This window comes from Pantherophis guttatus, chromosome 1 (genome assembly GCF_059756535.1).
Source record: "Pantherophis guttatus breed Tessera chromosome 1, ASM5975653v1, whole genome shotgun sequence".
NCBI lineage: Eukaryota > Metazoa > Chordata > Lepidosauria > Squamata > Colubridae > Pantherophis > Pantherophis guttatus.
In genome coordinates, this window is record NC_142063.1 from 174,643,054 (window position 1) to 174,663,450 (window position 20,397).

The following is a 20,397-nucleotide window of genomic DNA, read 5'->3' on the forward strand; positions in this document are numbered from 1 at the left end:
CTCAAAGTCCTACAAACTAGGCTCCAGCAGTATGTGGACCGAGAACTACCAGAAATGCAGGTAGGATTTCAAAGAGGCAGAGGAACTAGAGATCAAATTACCAATATATGCTGGATCATGGAGAAAGCTAGGGAGTTCCAGAAAAACATCTACTTCTGCTTCATTGACTATGCTAAAGCCTTTGATTGTGTGGATCACAACAAATTGTGGCAAATTCTCAAAGAGATGGGAGTACCAGACCATCTTATTTGTCTCTTGAGAAACCTATATGCGGGTCATGAAGCAACAGTGAGAACTAGACACGGAACCATTGATTGGTTCAAAATTGAGAAAGGAGTTAGGCAAGGCTGTATACTGTCACCCTGCCTATTTAACTTATATGCAGAGCACATCAAGAGAAAAGTGGGGCTAGATGAATCACAAGTTGGAATTAAGATTGCCGGGAGAAATATCAACAACCTCAGATATGCAGATGATACCACTCTAATGGCAGAAAGTGAAGAGGAACTAGAGAGCCGGTGATGCAGGTAAAGGAGGAGAGTTTGAAAAGAAAACATTAAGAAAACTAAGTCATGGCTCCCGACCCTCTCAATTCCTGGCAAATAGATGGGGAAGAAATGGAGGTAGTGACAGATTTTATTTTCCTGGGCTCCAAGATCACGGCACATGGGGACTACAGCCAAGAAATTAAAAGACGCTTGCTCCTGGGGAGGAAAGCTATGGCAAAGTTAGACAGCATACTAAAAAACAGAGACATCACCCTGCCAACAAAAGTGCGTATAATCAAGGCTATGGTTTTCCCAGTTGCAATGTATGGTTGTGAAAGTTGGACCATAAGGAAGGCTGAGTGTCAAAGAATTGAGGCCTTTGAACTATGGTGCTGGAGAAGACTCCTGCAAGTCCCTTGGACTGCAAGGTGATCAAACCAGTCAGTCCTAGAGGAGATCACCCCTGACTGCTCTTTAGAAGGCCAGATCCTGAAGATGAAACTGAAATACTTTGGCCACTTAATGAGAAGGAAGGACTCACTGGAGAAGAGCCTAATGCTGGGAACAATTGAGGCCAAAAAAAGAAGGGGACTGCAGAGAATGAGGAGGCTGGATGGAGTCACTGAAGCAGTAGGCATGAGCGTAAATGGATTTTGGGGCATGGTAGAGGACAGGAAGGCCTGGAGGAATGTTGTCCAGGGGGTCATGATGGGTCAGACACGACTTTGTAACTTAACAACAACAACAATGGTCATTATAATAATGAGGGAGGGTAATATTAATACTCAACATGTTTAGTTGGAAAGAAAAGCAGTAGTGCTAAATAGGAAGATATACTGATAAAAAGAGTAAAAAAAATGTGCTTCAAAATTATTCTATTTTCATTATGAATTTTGACCCTGAATATTTTTAAATGTTTTCATGCAAATAAAGTTAATTGATTAACACATTTATTTTTGCTATTGTGTCATTAATAATTGCAGTTACTTGCAGCAACTGGATTTTATTTTTTATAACTGATGTTTCATAGTATTAAGAGAATTTGATGGATGACATACTTTTCAGTATTTTAATGATATCTATCAATGAATGTCATGTAGCAGTTTGACAACATGTAGGTTATGTAACAATATTTTATTAGTCTACAGCAGTGATGACTAACCTTTTTGCCATCGCGTGCCAAAAGCGGGGTGAGCATGAGGGGGTCGTGTGCGCATGTGCCCACACCCATAATTGTATGCACCCCACTCCCGCGCATGCATGCACTCCCCCGCACTCCCCCCACTTTTGGCATGCGATAGCACAGTGGGCCCGGTAGGCTCGTTTTTTATTCTCCCCAGGCTCCAGAGCCTTTCTAGGAGCAGTGTTTCCCCTCCCCCCAGAGGCCCTTTGGAGGCCAGAAATGGCCCAGTTTCTCATGGGGTCGGGAAGGCCGTTTTCACCCTCCCCAAGCTCCTAGAAAGGCTCTGGAGCCTGGGGAGAGCAAAAAACGGCCTTCCTCTCCCCCCCAGGCCCTCCAGAGGCAGGAACCAGTCTGTTTCCCTACTTCCGGTGGGCCCAGAAGGCCTGAACGGAGCTGAGCTCACGTGCCCACCGATATGGCTCCATGTGCCACCTGTGGCACGCGTGCCATAGGTTCGCCATCATGGGTCTACAGCATTTTTAATGGACATTTCAATACATTTAAAATTTTCACCATTGCTTATGTCTACATACAGTATATGCATACATACTATCATACAATGTGGGAGCAAGTCTTATGGCTTCTTTAGTAAGTTTTTGATTTACCCCATCTCACAAAATGAAGTACATGCTACTGATAATGTGGAATTGTGAGATATTCAGATATTCCAGCTGGGAAGAAACACGGATACATTACGAAATCATAATCAGAAATAACACTGCAAAGCCTCTGACTTCTACTGTAATTGGTGATAAGTAACTCACTTCATAATTGGCTTGGATTTGCATAGCTTTCTTGAGGAACTGGGAAAGAAAACTCAAGGTTTATTCAAGAGAAGAAAAACCTGGCTTATTTCTTCACATTGAGAGAACAGAAACCCTCTATGAGCATTGCCAGGAATAATGGAGAATTCTTTAGCTAGGAGGTATGGAAAGTTAACATTCATAGTACCAGAGACATTAAGAGAGAGAACAAATAATAGAGTTAGAAGGGGTCATGGAGTTCAAGCCACTTGGTCCATTCAGAAATACAAATTAAAACATCCCAGACAAGGAAAGGGAGTCTTTATGGTATTGCACCGCTTTATTGCCTGGAAGATTTTTTCCTTAATATCAGTACAGTATCATCACTTAAATCTACTATTGCAAGTCATTCACTCTGTAACTAGAGAAAGCAGATCTTTTCCTTCTGTGTAACATCCTTCTAGTTATTTGAAGATGTATCAAACTCCACATAATCATTTTTTTCTTTAGGCTAAGCAAGCACAGTATCTCTTCCCTAATCATGTTTGTTGCCCTTCTCAGAATTTCTCTGAATCCTCCTTAGAGTGCAATACCCACAACTGGACACATTGCTAAGTCCAATCAATGCAAAATGGAATGATTTGATTGCTTCCTGTGACTTGGCAATTATACTCTGTTTCATGCAGCTTAAAACTTTTTTTCCCAGCCACATCACACTGCTGGATCATACTTAATTTAGAGTCCACTGCTATTCTTCCCCCCTCCCCAGTATTATTACAAAGCCAGGTGTAGCCCATTTTATACCCGTGACTATATTTTCCCTAAATGAAGAACATTGCATTTATTTCTGTTAATTATCATTCTATTAGTTTCACGCCATTTCTCTAATTTTTAAGATAGTTTAGAATAATTTTCTAGGGAATCAATTATCCACCCAATATATTTTTTATTTGCAAATTGGATAAGCATTCACTCTGTCTCTTCATCTGAATAACAAAATTTTGAAGAGTAAGAGCAGCCTTTGACTGATCTTTCTGGCATTTTATCTGATATCTCTCTCAGTTCTGAAAATAAATTATAGATGACTACATTTTCAGTACAATTTTTACTCAACTATATACAGTATGTAAACTTATCAATTATCCTGCCAACCATTAACTATCTTGTTAATTACCATGTCATGAGGGTCTTTGCCAAATGTTTGCTGAATTTAAGATATATTATGTCTGTAGCACTCCCACAATCTGCTATAGATCAAAGAATGAGATAAGATTAATCTGGCTTTTATCCAGGATGACTTTTAGTCCATTAGTCCATTACACATCCATGTTGACTTTCAGTAATTACCACAGTGATCTGTAAATACTTTAAAAACACTTTTGAGGGAGGGAGGGAGGGAGGGAGAGAGAGAGAGAGAGAGATGGGGAGAGAGAGAGATGGAGGGGGGGCAGAGTAGCTTCATTTTTCCACTTTCTGACAGTAGAGGCAATATTTGTTCTCCAGTTATTTGGTACTACTTCACATATTCTTGTTCCACCAGGACATTACCTAATTACTTTGGTATCATAGGATGCAATTCATCTGTCTGGATATTTTGAGACCCAATCAATATAAGGGAGTGTTCCCTGATCATGTTTATAAAAGTCTCAAAAATTGATCCTGTTCCTTCACCCTACCCTTCAAAATTTACCTATGAAGAATCTTTTTTTAATAGAAAAAGTTCAAGTAGCAGTTAAATAGCTCTGTCATTTTGTTACATGTTTTAATTTGCTTTATTCAGGTATACTTATTTTTTTTCTTATTCATTTTGAACATATCTAAAGAAAACTTTACATACTAATATACTTCAATAAGCATAGCTTATTTTGGGTTTTGTTTTCCTGAAACTAGCTGTATACTTCAGGACTACTAGTTCTTGTTGAGCTGGTCCTCTTTCCATTTCTTTTATGGGTCCTTTTTTGTTTTCAGATCTTTAATAACTCTTTTCTATAATGATATTGGCTTCATCTGTTGCCCTCTATTTTTCTTTTCCTTGAAACTGTTTGCAATTCTGCTTTTAGGATCTCCTTCAGGAACTACCACCATTCTGGAGCACTTTTTCCAGCCACAAGTGCCAAATTGCCCTTGTTCTAAATTTATAAATATTTGGGTTTTGCATTCAGTCTTGATTTTGCTTCAACCACTCCATTGTCTGATATAGTTGTCCTGTTACCCCTGGAGGTGAAATTCTGGAACCTGCATTCAGTAGCTCACTGGGCTTCTGAGACAATGACTGAATTTTCCACTCCATATTTCTGAATGTTAAGAGTTCCCAAATTATGACTATTACACTATGTGAAATTCCTAGCAACCCTCATTAGAAACCATTAATATGCTAAGCTATTGGCATCAAATTTCAGCCCTCAAGACTTATAAAAATCTATAACAGCTGAGCATAGTTATTGTTCTGAACATCTTTCCACAGATCTTATTACCAATATTACTCTTTTTATAAGCTATCTAGTTAAGCGATACACTATTTTATGCTATACCTAAAATAGTAGCTCAAATCATAAGATATTTAATTATATTTTCCATAAGAACCCTACAATTTATTTACCGTATTGATTTAAGCTTATACTGTTGATTTTTTTGTTTGCTTATTAAATGTGCACTTCATTATTTCCTGCAAGCATACGCATTAGAGTAAGGAACAAGCTGAATAATGATTATCAAGGTAATTGAATAAAAATAACCAACCAGTGTAAGCATATATTGTGTAGGGCAGAAAAACTTAATATATAAGCATAAGAACACATGCAAACTTTGCATAGAAGTATGGCATAATGTTGAGGATTATAGCAAATATTTTGTCAATTTGATGTTGTGAACAGAGGCAATTCAATGTATTAACAGATTAACAGAATTGGAAGGGACCTTTTAGGTCATCTAGTCCAACCCCCTCCTCCCAAGCAGGAGATACTACACTATTTCTGACAGTTGGCAGTCCAGTCTCTTCTTGAAAATTTCCAGTGATGAAGCTCCCACAACTCCATATGCACAAGACACCTTGGCACAATCTACTTTGTGACCTCTCTTCTTCTTCTTCTTCTTTTTTTTTTTTTTACTTTAAAACCATTTTTGGCTCACAGTGTAAACTCTTTTTTCATCTCTCCCTTACTAATAATTTCTCTTTTATTCTTTACTAAGCTTCTCTCTCTTTGCTTTCCCTATTATTCCTTCTCTCCATAATAACCAGAAATGATTGGGCATTCACTAAAATTTCTACAATTTGCACTGAAATGGAAACCCATAAGTGTTCATCTGGTGTATATTTGTATTAGTCACACCCTTTCATTTTCCCTTCTCCTTCCCTTCGCTCTGTCTTTTCACTTCTGTGATTGCCATGGCACAAATGTATACAATGTTAGGCCAGGACATAACACATACATAATTATATGGAGTCCATTGGAATCTTTGGGAGTAGGATACCATACTAGAGGGTGTTACCGTAAATGACTTTGACAGCTTGAATACTGGGCCAGTTGAAGCAAGATGTGTTCAGCTGTGACAAGCATAAGGTACTGTATCAGGATATGAAAAATAAAATAAAGAAATTAAGTAAAGGAGAAATTTAGAATTGGGGAAAGCTAGTTTGTTGATACTGCATGTGAGAAGATCTAGGAGCATTAGTGGATCACCAGTTGAACATGAGCAAGCTGTATGATATGGCCCTTAAAAAGGCCAGGGCAGTCTTAGACTGTGTATTGAAGCATTGAATCCATGTCCCTGGGAGACAATAATTCTATTGTACCCTCTGTTGTTTAGATTGCATTTAGAATAACTGTGTTCGGACTTCCAGTTAACTTCGTGGCGAGACAGTCGGGAAAATAGCGGGCTCTGATGAGTCCCGCAAAAACCCTGGCTGCCGAACCGCCGCCGATGGGTCTGTGGACTGAACCTGTCCTGCAGGGACGGGGGAAGAAGAGGGGCACCTCGGAAGACCGAGAGGAACAGGCAAATTCCTTGGTCAGAGGGAACCCTCTGTGAGTCAGCGGCGGGGGGCAGCAGCCATAGCAGTTGCCACGAAACTGGGACAACTGGGCAAGAAAAGTGCTGGAGGAAAGCGAAGTAAAATGGAGCCTTTTGAAGCCAGATGAGTGACAACAGCCCAGGCTTGTAACAACGTTTGGAGCTATATTAGTAACTAGAAGACCCGTAGCCTAAAACAGTGGCTAAGCAACAAAGGTGTCAGGTTTCGGTGCTATCTTAAATAAGTTTCATTTTCAAGCGCAATCTCTCTAATGAATCATTTTTATTTAAGAACATAAAAAGCCGACATTCCTGATTTCATTTTTGCAGCCAAACTGGCCCCTCCTTCCAACCCCCTCCTCTTCCGCTCTCCAACCCCAATGTCCCATTGGCCATCATGCAGATCCATCTCTACCTCCCGGCACGTTCTTTTCACAGGAATGTAGCCCCCACCCTCGTCTCCCAGGAAACACTATCTGTACATACAAAACTAGGTAAAAGTTCATCTTGTTATGTCAGAGCTGGAAGAGAGCCTAATTTGGAACGCTGACATCCGGCCCCTCTCCCTTCACTTCTGCGACATCACCTATCCCATAGGGAAAACACAACAAGATTAGTCTCATCAGCCCCTCCCCGGCTGTGCACCCCCCCTCCCGGCTTTCCTGGGTGGTCTGCATGGAATTTTGCTATAAGGCGATCAGCTTGGATGTTTGCGCTCTTCACCCAAGAAGCCTCTGACAATGGGTAACCCTTCCATTTAATTAAGTACTGGAGGCGCCCCCTGTGCCATCTTGAATCAAGAATCCGCTGCACCTCGTAGTGCGTTTGGCCCCCAACAACCAGGGGCCCAGGGGGTTCACGTGGAGTTGGCCTTAAAGTAGACCCCACTACAGGTTTTAGAAGGCTACTGTGAAAAATGGGGTGAATTTTCCCCAAAAGCCGTGGCAACTGCAATTGCACTGTAACGGGGTTGATTATTTTTATTATAGGAAATGGTCCTATAAATTTTGGGCCCAATTTCCTGCTCGGGAGTCTAAGTCTCAAGTACTTGGTGGAGAGGTAAACTTTCTCTCCCAGCTGAAATGGTCTTTGGGGAGTTCGGTGCTTGTCTGCTTGGTCCTTATAAGATTGAGCCGCCTTTGCCAGCGCCCTCTTAACATTTTCCCAAGTTTGTCTCAACATTGCCATCCAGTCGGTCAAACTGACTGAGGAAGGGGGCTCCCTCGGGTATTCTGGCATGGGAACAAAATCCATGCCACTCACTATTTTGAACGGGGTTAGCCCCGTGCTGCTGTGGACAGCATTATTATATGCAACCTCCGCAAAAGATAGGAGGTCTGCCCAATTGGACTGCTGGTAGTCGACGTAGCATCTTAAATACTGTTCTATCATAGCGTTCAGTCTTTCTGCCCCCCCATTGGTGCTCGGGTGAAATGCTGAGCTGAGCCCTTGGGATGAACCTATGGATCGTAGAAACTCCCTCCAGAACTTTGCTGTGAACTGGACCCCTCTGTCGGAAATGATTCTCCTGGGGACTCCATGTAGGCAGTAAATGTGTTTCAGGAACAGTTTGGATAACTGACGGGCTGAAGGCAGTCCACTACAAGGTATGAAGTGTGCCTGTTTGGAGAATAAGTCTATTACAGTCCAGATCACTGTATTTCCACTGCTCCTCGGTAGGTCTACTATAAAGTCCATTGCAATCTCCTCCCATGGTCTTGTTGGCTCAGCTACTGGTTGCAACAATCCAGGCAGGCACCCTGGCCTTGTCTTCATCGTGGCACAAATGGTGCAGCTTTTTACATAACTGTCTACGTCCTTTCTCATGTGTGGCCACCAGAACTGCCTTCGTACTAGGTGCAGAGTCTTTAGGAACCCGAAGTGTCCTGCTGGTTTAACGTCATGGCTCCTCTTGAGAATCAGGATGCGTAAACTCTGTGGGACATAGAGTTTTGTCCCCCTCCATGCTAGTTCGTCTCATTTTGTCAAGAGATGTTGATTGTCCCGATACCAGGGGTCGGTCAGCGTTTCATTTTTTAATTTTGCAGTTAAGTCACTTGCAAGTTGGCCTTGCTGGTCACGTCGTTGCCGTCTGGTGATCACTTGGGCCGCAGCTTGGGTGGAGGGGATGATGGCATTCACTACCTGCTCCCACTCACTGTTGTATTGGGGCATCCGGGAGAGGGCATCAGCCAGGAAATTTCTCCCTCCTGGGATGTGCTTAAGCTCGAAATTGAAACGATTGAAGTATTGTGCCCACCGCACTTGCCTGGGCGACAGTTTTCATGGGGTTTTTAGAGCCTCTAGGTTTTTATGATCAGTCCAGACTTCAAATGGTTTCTGGCCTCCCTCTAGAAGGTGCCGCCAGGTCAACAAGGCCCACCTTACTGCAAACGCTTCCTTCTCCCATGCCGCCCATCGCCTCTCCGTATCGGTGAGTTTGCGGGAGGTGTAGGCGCAGGGTTGTAGATCACCTTGGTTGTTCTTTTGGAGTAACACGGCTCCTACTGCCACATCACTTACGTCTGCTTGGATGACAAAAGGCTGTTCCGGATCCGGGTGTTTTAAGACAGGTTCTTTCGCGAACAGTCCTTTTAGCATCTCAAATGCCTGTTGGCAGGTCAGGTCCCACTGTAGGGGTTGTCCCGGGCGAGGTTTCATCGCTGGGCTTCCTGTCTTTAGGAGGTCCGTCAAAGGTTTGGCAATCTTCACGAACGAGGGGATGAATTGTCTGTAGAAGTTCGCAAAGCCTAGAAAACTTTGCAGTTGTCTGCGGGTGCGAGGGGGCTGCCATTGTAGAACTGATTGGACCTTGGCTGGGTCCATCTCTATCCCCTCATTTGATACTCGGTAGCCCAGGTAGTCTAGCCGTGATTGGTGGAAATCGCATTTTGGCAGTTTGACATATAGGTTTGCCCGTAGCAGTTTTTTCAGTACTTGGCGGACGAGGGGTATGTGTTCGTCTATGGTCTCCGTGTAGATAAGAATATCATCCAGGTAGACGAGGACCCCTTTGTAAAGGTGTTCATGTAAGACTTCGTTTATTAACTGCATGAATACTGCCGGGGCTCCTTGCAATCCAAAAGGCATTACTTTAAACTGGAAACTACCCAGGGCGCAGTTGAATGCTGTTTTCCATTCATCTCCTGCCTTTATGCGTACTCGGTAATAAGCTTCTCGAAGGTCTAGTTTGGTGAAAACCTTCCCTTTAGCTAGGTGGGCTAACATGTCTTTCATGAGGGGGAGGGGGTACAAGTTGTGTACGCAAACAGCGTTGATACTTCGAAAGTTGACTACCAGTCTCATGGAGCCGTCCTTTTTCTCTTTAAACATGACCGGCGCCGCTACCCTTGGTTTCACTGGCTCAATAAATCCACTTTGTAAGTTTTTGTCTATGTAGTCCCGCATTTCCTGCATTTCTCGGGGCGTCATGGCATACATTTTAGGTTTGGGTAGTTTCGCTCCTGGGATAATCTCGATGGCACAATCGGTCTCGCGGTGGGGTGGCAGAATGTCACACTCGGCCTCGCTGAATACCCCCGCAAGGTCTTGGTACTCCCTTGGGATCTGGTTTGCGTTACAAGCGGTGGTGGGTGCGGCTGCCAATTGCTTTGCTGCACCTTCTGGGAGGGACCCTTGTGTTGGTGGTGTTTTCTTCTGTAGTGGAGGGCTGCTTTGGAGTTTCAGCGTGGGAGGGAATTCTTCTGGTCGGGGCGGCAGGGGTTGGGGCCCCTTTGCTATTCTCAGCCTGCGGGTTCCCTCTTGCCACCAAATGATTGGGCCCCATTTGTCGAGCCATGAGAGTCCCAATATGACTGGTTCTGTCATCTTGGGGGCTATTATGAAGCGGATCGTCTCCCAGTGATCTGCGAGTTCTAGTCTCACGGGTTCAGTCAAGTGTGTGGCATACGTTCCTCCCACTAGGGACCCATCAACTTGCTCGAAGCGAATTGGTTGTTTGAGCTGTTTAGCTCGGATTCCCAATTTTAGAACGGTGGGTAGGTTGATTAGGCACCGTGTGCTACCCGAGTCTATTAGGGCTTGGAAAGTCTCTTGGGCCCCTGTTTTGGGGGCTGTTAGGCGTATGGGGAAAAGAAAAGGATGGACGGGTCCACTCACCATCGGGTCATCCTCGCCTTCGTCTTCCGTGTCATAGGGTTCGGGGGACTGATCTCCCTCCACTGGGATTCCTCTGGTTTCGGTCAGATGAGCGAAAAACTCAGGGATTTGGGGAGCTTCCCGTGGTACGTGGGTGACGCGCTTGGGCCCTCGTTCCAGTCATGCTTTGGGCGGTGGAGCTGGTCCCGGTCTAGGCGTTCCACATCTTGCTGCTATGTGGCCGCTTCCTCCACATCTGTAGCATTTCAGTGGGCTCCGTGGGGCAGTTGGTCTGTAGGAGGGCTGTGATGTTGGGGTTTCTTGTCTGTTGAGTGGCCCCTGGTCTGGTCGGCCTCTCTTCTTTTCCTCTGGTGGTTTTGACGTGTCACTCGCCCGCAGCCCTCTGTCGACTTTTATCGCTACCCGGAACCATTCAGCGAGTCGGTTTGGGATGTCACAATAGGCAGTCACTTGGGAAATTCTTTTATCTAGGCTTGTTCTAAAAAAATACACCAGCAATCGCTCTGGTAGGGGAGGCAGTGTCCCAATGACTCTCCTGAATTCACGGATATGCTCTCTGATAGGCTTCCCCCTCTGCATTAGGTTTCTGAGCTCGTCTTCCACATAGGGGTCCTCCTCCTCCTCCTCATAACGGGCTCTCAATAGTTGCAAGAACCCATCCGCATTTTGTAGCTGGGGGGCCCTGTATTTGTAGAGTGATGCTGACCACCTCTTTGCTTCTCCCTCCAGCCCTTCCGAGATAGCATTCACTAGGGCTCTGGGGAAAGGGTAGAGGTGTCCGAACCGCTCTATGTATATCTCAGCTGAATCGAGGAATTGGGCGAGGTTGTCTGGGTCACCATCGAACTTCCCTCTGAACTGGGGTGGTTCCTCCCTCTCTGCCCTCTCCTCTCTGTGCTGAGCTCTGGAGGGCCAGCCTTGGTGTTGGTAGTCCTCTGCCTCGTCTCTCATCCTGGGGTGGGGAGGTGCTGCGTTGTCTGGGCTTCGCTGCCATTCCCATCCCCAGCTCGCCCTTCCCAATTCACTTAGGGGTTTTTCTTTATCTTTTACCTTTGTATTTTCCAAGTTGGCTGGAATCACGACCGCTTCTGCTCCTCCCGTTTCTTGAAGCAGACTTTCCTCCGAGAGCTTGGCTTCAGCCATAGTCCGTCCGACCAGATGTCTGGGAGGGAACGGGATGATTTAAACTCAGCCAGCCTGGATTTGGAGGAGAGTTTGGCTGTCTGTCAGGTTTCGGTGCTATCTTAAATAAGTTTCATTTTCAAGCGCAATCTCTCTAATGAATCATTTTTATTTAAGAACATAAAAAGCCGACATTCCTGATTTCATTTTTGCAGCCAAACTGGCCCCTCCTTCCAACCCCCTCCTCTTCCGCTCTCCAACCCCAATGTCCCATTGGCCATCATGCAGATCCATCTCTACCTCCCGGCACGTTCTTTTCACAGGAATGTAGCCCCCACCCTCGTCTCCCAGGAAACACTATCTGTACATACAAAACTAGGTAAAAGTTCATCTTGTTATGTCAGCGCTGGAAGAGAGCCTAATTTGGAACGCTGACAAAAGGGGCTTTGGAAATTTTTTAAACTGTAACTTTAAAGAACAAAGACCCGAGAAACAACTAATTTTGGAACAGAACTAAGATACTTAATTTAGAGATATGGTAAAGTCTGTGCACAGTCACTCATGCCCTCGTCACCTCTTGCCTTGACTACTGCAACGCTCTCTACATGGGGCTCCCCTTGAAGAGCACCCGGAGGCTCCAACTGGTCCAGAATGCAGCAACGCGGGTAGTGATGGGAGCAGCATGGCGCTCCCATGTAACACCGCTCCTGCGCGAGCTGCATGGCTTCCAGTGGTCTTCCGGGTGCGCTTCAAGGTGTTGGTTATCACCTTTAAAGCGCTCCATGGCATCGGGCCTAGCTATCTTTGAGACCGCCTGCTGCTACCGACAACCTCCCATCATCCCGTGCGCTCCCACAGAGAGGGCCTCCTCAGGGTGCCATCAGCCAATCAATGTAGGCTGGTGACTCCCAGGGGGAGGGCCTTCTCTGTGGGGGCACCTACCCTCTGGAATCAGTTGCCCCCAGAGATAAGGAGAATCCAAGACCTCCGCCTTCCGCCGTGCCCTTAAAACCCACTTTTTCCAGCAAGCCGGGCTGGCTTAAGAAGAAATTTTAAATGTTTTAACTGGTTTGTATTTTTAATTTTGGGCCAAATTTATATATATTTTAATTGTTTTTAATATTTGTATTTCATCTTTTTTAATTCTGGCTGTACACCGCCCTGAGTCCTCAGGGAGAAGGGCGGTATATAAATTTAAAAATAAATAAATAAATAAATAAATAAATAAATAAATAAATAAATAAATAAATAAATAGACTAAACACTTTAAAAATTTGAATTGGACTAAGGAGGGGGAAAAAAGAAGATTTGATACTTTTTTAACTAAAAGAAGAAAATAAAGTGAATGATTATATAATAAGAAATAAAATGGGGTCTTGCATGACTAATGGGAAATGTGGATTATAGAGTGTACAGAGGAATTTTGTAATCCCCCTTTGTTATGAGAACTTTGAGCTCTACAGAAAAAAATTTTTGCTGAACTGTGGAGGAGGATTTTTCTTTCCTGACTGCAAGCAGCTGGACTTTGGTGAAAAGAAAAGGAATCTACAATGGAACTCCTACAGTTGAACAAATAATAATTTGAATGTTGGCACAGGAATAGAAGAGGGATTAAGCGCAGCCTTAAAAGAAAGAGATTTGATACATTATATCCGGAATAAAAATATGAAAAGAGATTTAATTGGATTTATGGAGAATAAAATTAAAAACTTGGAAAATGGAAGGAAATTTATGTTTGCAGATAAGGAAATGAAGATAATGTGATTAAAAATAAAATAAAGTAAGGATGATTGTAATAAATTAAAGGGAGGCTTTTATAGAAATTAAGAATGTTAAATGAAACTAATTAATACATGTAAAGATATGTTTAATGCAAGAACTATGTTTTAATGGTAAAATGTTAAGGTAAAGAATAAGGGTGAATATGATTAATTGAAAATGCTAAATGGAATTTAAAAATATACTTAAAAATATGTTTTAAGCAAGAACTATGTCTCAAGGTTAAAATGTTATGAATGCTATGAAAAAGGATAAAGAAAAATATGATTAAATGAAAAGCAATGCATAGATGTAGGGAAACAACAAAGAAAGGTTTAAGTAGAGATTGTTAAACCAACTATGAACATGCTGTATTTAACAGTCAAAAAGCTATAATATGCTGTATTGAACAGCCAAACAAATGGTCATGCTGGGTATCAGCCAAAACAAAACTTAATATGCCGTGTAACGGCCAAAAAACAAAAATAGAGATGCTGTGTTCAACAGCCAAACAAACCTGAAGATGCTTGTAACGGCCAAAAAACAAACTTAATATGCTGTGTTTAACAGCCAAACAAAGGGCATGCTGGGTAATGGCTAAAAAATAAAAATACGCTATATTCAACAGCCAAAACAAAGGGTTATGCTGTAATTAACAGTCAAGATATAGAAATGATTGGTTTAACATCAAAGATAATAAAAAGAGGTGGGATAATTAAAATGAGGAGGTGTATGTTGAGAGTGATAGTTAAGATAAAATGCATAAGTTAGGTTTAATAATAATTAAATAATTAATGAATGTTTAATCTGTTTAATATAATTGTATGATTTATATTGTTAAAATATCCATCTAAACAAATGAAAGAGAAAAATGAATTGATAACTGGTTAGGATTTAAGATTTAAGTAACGAGTTTTGGGGGATAATGGCATAGTTATATAGATAGATTTGCGGGAAATATTTGTTTAAAATATTGAGTTGTGTTAATTGAAAATAAGATTTGTTAATGATTTGTTTTAATTTGTGATCGGAGCAAAAGCTTCATTTTGAAAAGATGTGTTTTATGATTTTTTTTTGTTTTAAAAATAATATATATATATATTTAATCTAGAATAACTGTGTTCAGTTCTGAGTGCTACACTTTAAAAGAATATGGAGAAACTGGAAGAAGATTCAGAGGAGAGTTAGCAAGATTGTGAAGGATCAGGGAGAGGGAGAGGGAGAGAGAACAGGACCAAGCTAACTGGTTATTATGCTGCTGTCCTCAGCCTTCAGCTAGAAAAAACACACAGTAACAAAAAGGGTGGGGGGGGAGGGGTGATAGTAGAAAGAAGTCTGGCAGAATGGGAAGAAATCAATACTCATCACAAGTCAATTTGTAAGATTACCATTAAACCCATCCCTAGACAGAGCACTGATCAAATTGTTTTGGCATGACTTTAAATTTAACATCCGGATGACTGAACTGATCTTGTGATAACTTTCCAGCCTTTCGTTTATATCAAGAACTGTCTAAATACATTGTTCCAAACTTGTAATCCATATTCCAGCCAACACCACATGAATAATGAATCATTTAGTATTCAGAATTGGGAGTCATTTATAAGCATGCCTAATATTAAGAAGAGGAAATGGGAAGAGGGAGTGGGCAGGTGAAGGATGGACTGTATGCCATTGGTAATCTGTTTAGCTACAAACCAGAACTGACATGAATTCTCCTATCCAAACCTGCATTCAGTTATCCCAAATGTAAGATTAGTGGAATATGCTCTAGCTAACCATATCACACATGCAAATACTAGAAGTGCTAATTTCAATGTGGAGTTTCAGAAGACATTAATGGAACAGATGAAAATTCTTTTTCTGTTCAGCTACCTTGTTAACTACCACAATTAGTCCATAATTGCATATGCATAAATAAAATGAGACAGAGCTTCAAATGAATATCCATTGTCCCTTGTGAGACTTTGATAACAGTGGGTTTAAGGGCAGGAAGAGAAGCTATTTCTATACGGGAAACTAAAGTGAGAAGAAAAGAATACAAAAGGTATCTTAGAGTATTTAAGAGAAAATCAGCAATTACACTACAATTCCTCTCTACCCCGTGGCTGTCATGCTTTAACTTAGACACATGTTCCTTTCAATGAATATGAAAGCATTGTTGCATTGGAAGATTAATTCATAATACAAATCCTTTTGTCTCACAAATATTGTGTAATATTGCACAAGCATTTATTATTGTTCTTCAGCAACTGGCAGTTGTATTATCAAGCAACTGCAATGGGCATTCAGTGTCAGGGACTTCCTACACATTTCTGCAATTATTAAAATCTACCTGTGGTTCATTTTTCATCTGTCTAGATTATCAACAAACAGCTTCATAAATAAAGAAGCTAAATGAGTAAAGGAAATAGAAAATAAAAAGATAACACATGATTTTTCCACCACAGTTCCTTACTTGGTGCTACAAGGGGGAAAATGGGGAATTGTGAGAATTCATAGTAACAGTGTCACATCATCTGCTGTGTTTGAAAGTCATGATTCAGTAATGCCAAAGCAGACCAGAAATAGGTCTCAGTTCTATTCCAAGGTCACATCAGACAAGGAAAGGAAGTTAAGAGTTGCCCAATGCCATTCTTTCCTTTCAGGTCCACAGGTTGCACATAGGAAACTCATCATATGGAAATCTCCCAAGAAAACTATCTTGAGCTGAAGTTGTTTGCTTTTGTTTTGTTTTGTGAAGCATATCTTTAATTGTTCCCACAGTAGTTTTCAACATCAAATTGATGGCAACTTTGAGGAAATGGAACATTGTTGACAAAGCCTAAAGAATAATAGTAGCTTGCTTTTCAATTAGGATTAGTTGGCATAAGATTATTAGTCACTTCAACAGGTGGAAGTTATATGTGATATATAAAGAAAATTAAAGGTCTACTTCTCAACACCTCACTGCCCATGATGAACTCCTTCTATTGGTTGATGCTGCTTCTAGAAGCATAGCAGCTCTCAGAGGACAGCTGAATTAAGAACATCAACATCATTTTTGTATAATGAAAGGTTTGGTGGTGCCTGTAACCAACCAACCAACTCTGCATCTAAAAACCTGCAGATCTGCCAAATGAGGCACTCTGGATCCTTAGTAGTCTTTCCTGCTTTGAACATATGTCCATCTAAGGGTAGCAATGTTCTGTAGGACAAAGATGCAAGCAGTATTGCAGGAAGGCAACATTGTTGGCTATAAAAACTGTGCTACTGCTCATCTGTTAGATTTTGAGAAATGGAAAGGAATAAATACAGGGAAGGAGAAGAAATGACCACCAATTAGTTAGACTCCCATGACAGCCTGAAAGTGGGTTTCCATATTATTTCCATTTCCTCACAACTCATATTGACTGCCTGGGAAAAAGCCACAACAAATTGATAATGAAAGTCTGCTGGGAATGTAAAAATGGTTGGGAGGTGAGCACAATGAGAAACAGTATAATGCAATACAGGAAAGATAGTACAGTGAAACCAGAAATTGTCTCGAAGTGTTCTTAATGATGACTCCATAGGAAAAATACTCAGAGTTTATATCTCTGCCTGTTAACTTCAGGATTACTGAAGTCTTTCTGAAATATTTCATTCATTACAACTTTAATAATTAAATACTCCTTTTGTTAGTATTCACAAAAGTTAATATCAATTGTATCCAGTTGTATCCTAGAAATTGTTATAAACAAGATAATTTCATTTTTAAGCAGTACGCCAAAGAAAAGGTTTTTTATTTTTTTAAAAAAGATATAATGGACTATTACATAAGTGTTTGCTTTCATTTTCAGGCAATACCTTTCAGAAAACCAAAACCAGTTCGTCGAAGACCTAGTATGTAAAAAAATCATAATGATGGGTAATATATTGCTGAATATTGCTGCTGTGATGAGGAACATTTCCTTTGCTCATCTAAATGTCATAATTGTGCTTGAAACTTTCTTATTTTGTGCCCTGTTTGTCCCTTCAAGGATATAGGTTATCTGAAATTATAATAGGCAAAATAAAACTAGTTTTCATTGTTATACAGTAAGTCTGTGTCTGGTCTGCACTTAACACTATTACAGTATTACATTGCATACTGTAATTTAAAAATCATTCAGAACCCAGGTTTTGGATCTCACAGAAGGACAGCAGCTCTCTTCTCTTAATAAAACATGAATGTCTAAACTGAAAAAAATAAAAAAATATACTGTTATTTTAATGACTTTAATCAGACAGTACATTTTAAAAGTGATCTTTAAAGTAGTTGCATCCTTTCCCAGCTTCTTGTGAAGCCTAAAAAGGGGCTGATGTGCTTTTACAAGATCAAAGCACTTCTTCCAATAATTTTCAAATTGTGAATAGTCCTACTTCATACAACTGAACCTCACATATTGAATGCTCCTCCGTAGAAAACTTGCATATTTGTAGATAAAATAGAATGGGGAATTATTCTAGCTTAGCCATGTATAGCCCTTTAGATATATTCCCTCTCAAAGAGGATTACACTTCTGTAAGAATGAAGTTTGATGAGACCCCCGTTTAAGGAGCCAAAGCTAGCTTTGAAGTCTTGGCAGGCATGGATCCTTCAATTTAGATCCCACACTGCCATCTCTCTGTCTCCAAGCTGAGAATCAGAAAACAGAGCTAAGCAGGTGTCTTTGCAGAGTAGACTGTTGTTCCTAAGTGAACCAACAACTATAGCTATACTTGATTGGAGGCTGTGAGTTTTAGAATAGTGTATTAGCTTAATCTCATTCAAATGCTAAAACAACCTTAGTGTTTGCAAACAAAACTCTAATGGCAAAAAAGGTTGAGATGGCAACTGTAATCCCTCACACTCAAAATACCCAACCTACAAAAACTCAATCATCTTAAATTGGAGGCAAAACTGCTCCCCCCCCCTATTCCAACTGAATCCCCTCAGGCCGATTACTTTCATATAACTCCATCTTCTAAATATAAATTGGTCATGATAGTATCTAAGCAAAAAAGGTGGTTGGTCCAAAAGTCAAAGCTGAATCTTCCTAAGTATACATAGTCCTCAAATTGTTGCAGCAATTGGGACCAGAATTTCCATCACTAAGCAATGTGGCTCTAAAGGGTGACATCATGTGATTGAATTGCTTAGTAATGGCAATCCTGGCACTCTCCATCACCATCAATAACCAAATTCCATTGGTCATTAGCCAAGGACCCATTCTGATCCAAGCCATCCCCCAGCTTGGTCACTCCCAGCCTTCAATCTTAGTTCTTCCAAAATAATGGACTGCCTCCTCTTCAACTCCCTTCAATTGCCTGTTCTTCCCCTTTCTCCACCCTTTTGGTTGCCCTGCACCCTGCTTTTCAGAGCAGCAAGCAGCCCCAGAACCACCCAAAATAAGACCTACCCTGAGAATAAGTCCTAATCTGATTTTTAAAGTTTGCATCTAATATAAACCCTACCCCAAAAATAAGTCCTAGTGAGGTTGGGTGTGGCCAGCACAGGATGCAGTAAGTGCATGCAGGCCAACAGTGTCCCACAGCAGCCACAGCCCACACAGTTGTGTTGATTACCTGTCCAAGCAGCAGATGGAGTCAGAGATGCAGGAGGGAGGCAAGCAATCCAGACACACCATGTGCGCCATGGGAAAGCTGAGAATTGGTGGGTCGGAGTGGGCTGGTGGCCATGGGAGGCTCATCTTCATGTCTCTCAGCTTGCCTGAAGCCCATGCTGCATCTTGGGATCACCTGCCTTCCACTCCACTCCACCCCACACCTCTTCCTCTGTCTACTGCCAGTGCCACCCCATGAAGACGAGCCTCCGACTGCAGCCCACTCATTCTGGCCCACCGACTCTCAGCTTTCCCGTGTCCCATGTGGTGCATATGGATCGCCTGCCCTCCCCCATGCCTCTGCCTTCATCTGCTGCTTGGGCAAGGAATCAATTTATTTGCACTGCGCAGGCTACACACCCCCAGAGTGCGCCAACCAAGGGACCGGCAGGCTGTAGCTACTGCTGAATACCGTTGGTCCCTTTGCTCTTGCTGCCTCTTGTGCACACACCAGGGGGGTGGGGGGTCCAGCTGGGCTGATCACTTTGAAATCGTGTTTCCCTGAAAATAAACCCTAGTGCTTATTTTGGACCCCAAAAAATATAAGATTGGGTCTTATTTTCAGGGAAAGATGGTATATGATGCTCAGGCTGTTGGTGTGCTATAGGTCAGGGGCTTCTTGGCATGCCACAGTTCTGGGGCTGCAGAAGCACCTGAGCCACAATACATAGCAGCTTCAGCCCATCGCTGTGGCAAAAGCCCCCACTGCCTCCAGGAGCCCCAGATGCAGTGGTGGGATTCACCAGTTCTAGGAGGTTTGGCTGAACTGTTTGTTAAATTGCTGGCTCGCCCTGCCCTTGCCAATAAATAGTGGGGGTGGGGCAGGGCGGGGCGAGGCAAGGGGTGGGCGAGCCAGTAATTTAACAAACGGTTCTCTGTTTTTTTTGTAATTTATTGGCCTCGCAGCACACCGAACCATTTGTTAAATTGCTGGCTCACCCGCCCCTCGCCCCTCGCCTCACCCCGCCTCCCACCCATGCCGCGCCAGCCCAGGGGTGGGCAATTGTGGCTCTTTTACAACCTGTGGACTTCAATTCCCAGAATTCCTGAGACAGCTTGGCTTTCTCAGGAATTCTGGGAGTTGAAGTCCACAGGTTGTAAAAGAGTCACAATTGCCCACCTCTGCCCTAGCCCATCCAGTCACTGGGGGAGACACGTGACCTTTCTCCGCCCTGGAACACTGGCTGCCCAGGCTGCAGCCAAAGCTCCACATTGTAATGGGCTCCAGGAGGAGGAGGGGTGCCGTCTGCCCCATTGCGAAGCTCAGTAAGAGCAACAAGAGCCAGCTGCAGGCGCAGCCAGGTGGACGCATGCGCAGTGGGGCACAGGCTTAAGGTGCCACTTCCAAGCCGAGGGGCAACCTGATG

The 20,397-nt window shown here is 42.5% G+C and overlaps 1 protein-coding gene across 1 annotated transcript in view; it reads left to right on the forward strand.

Moving 5' to 3' along the window:
- The window catches only part of LOC117675273 (uncharacterized), a 176,914-nt gene that overhangs the window by 104,368 nt on the left and 52,149 nt on the right, over positions 1-20,397 (forward strand). Inside the window, exon 5 of the mRNA XM_034433755.3 lies at positions 17,246-17,288. Within this exon, the coding sequence (XP_034289646.1) occupies positions 17,246-17,288 (43 nt within the window). The remainder of the gene's footprint in view (positions 1-17,245; positions 17,289-20,397) is intronic.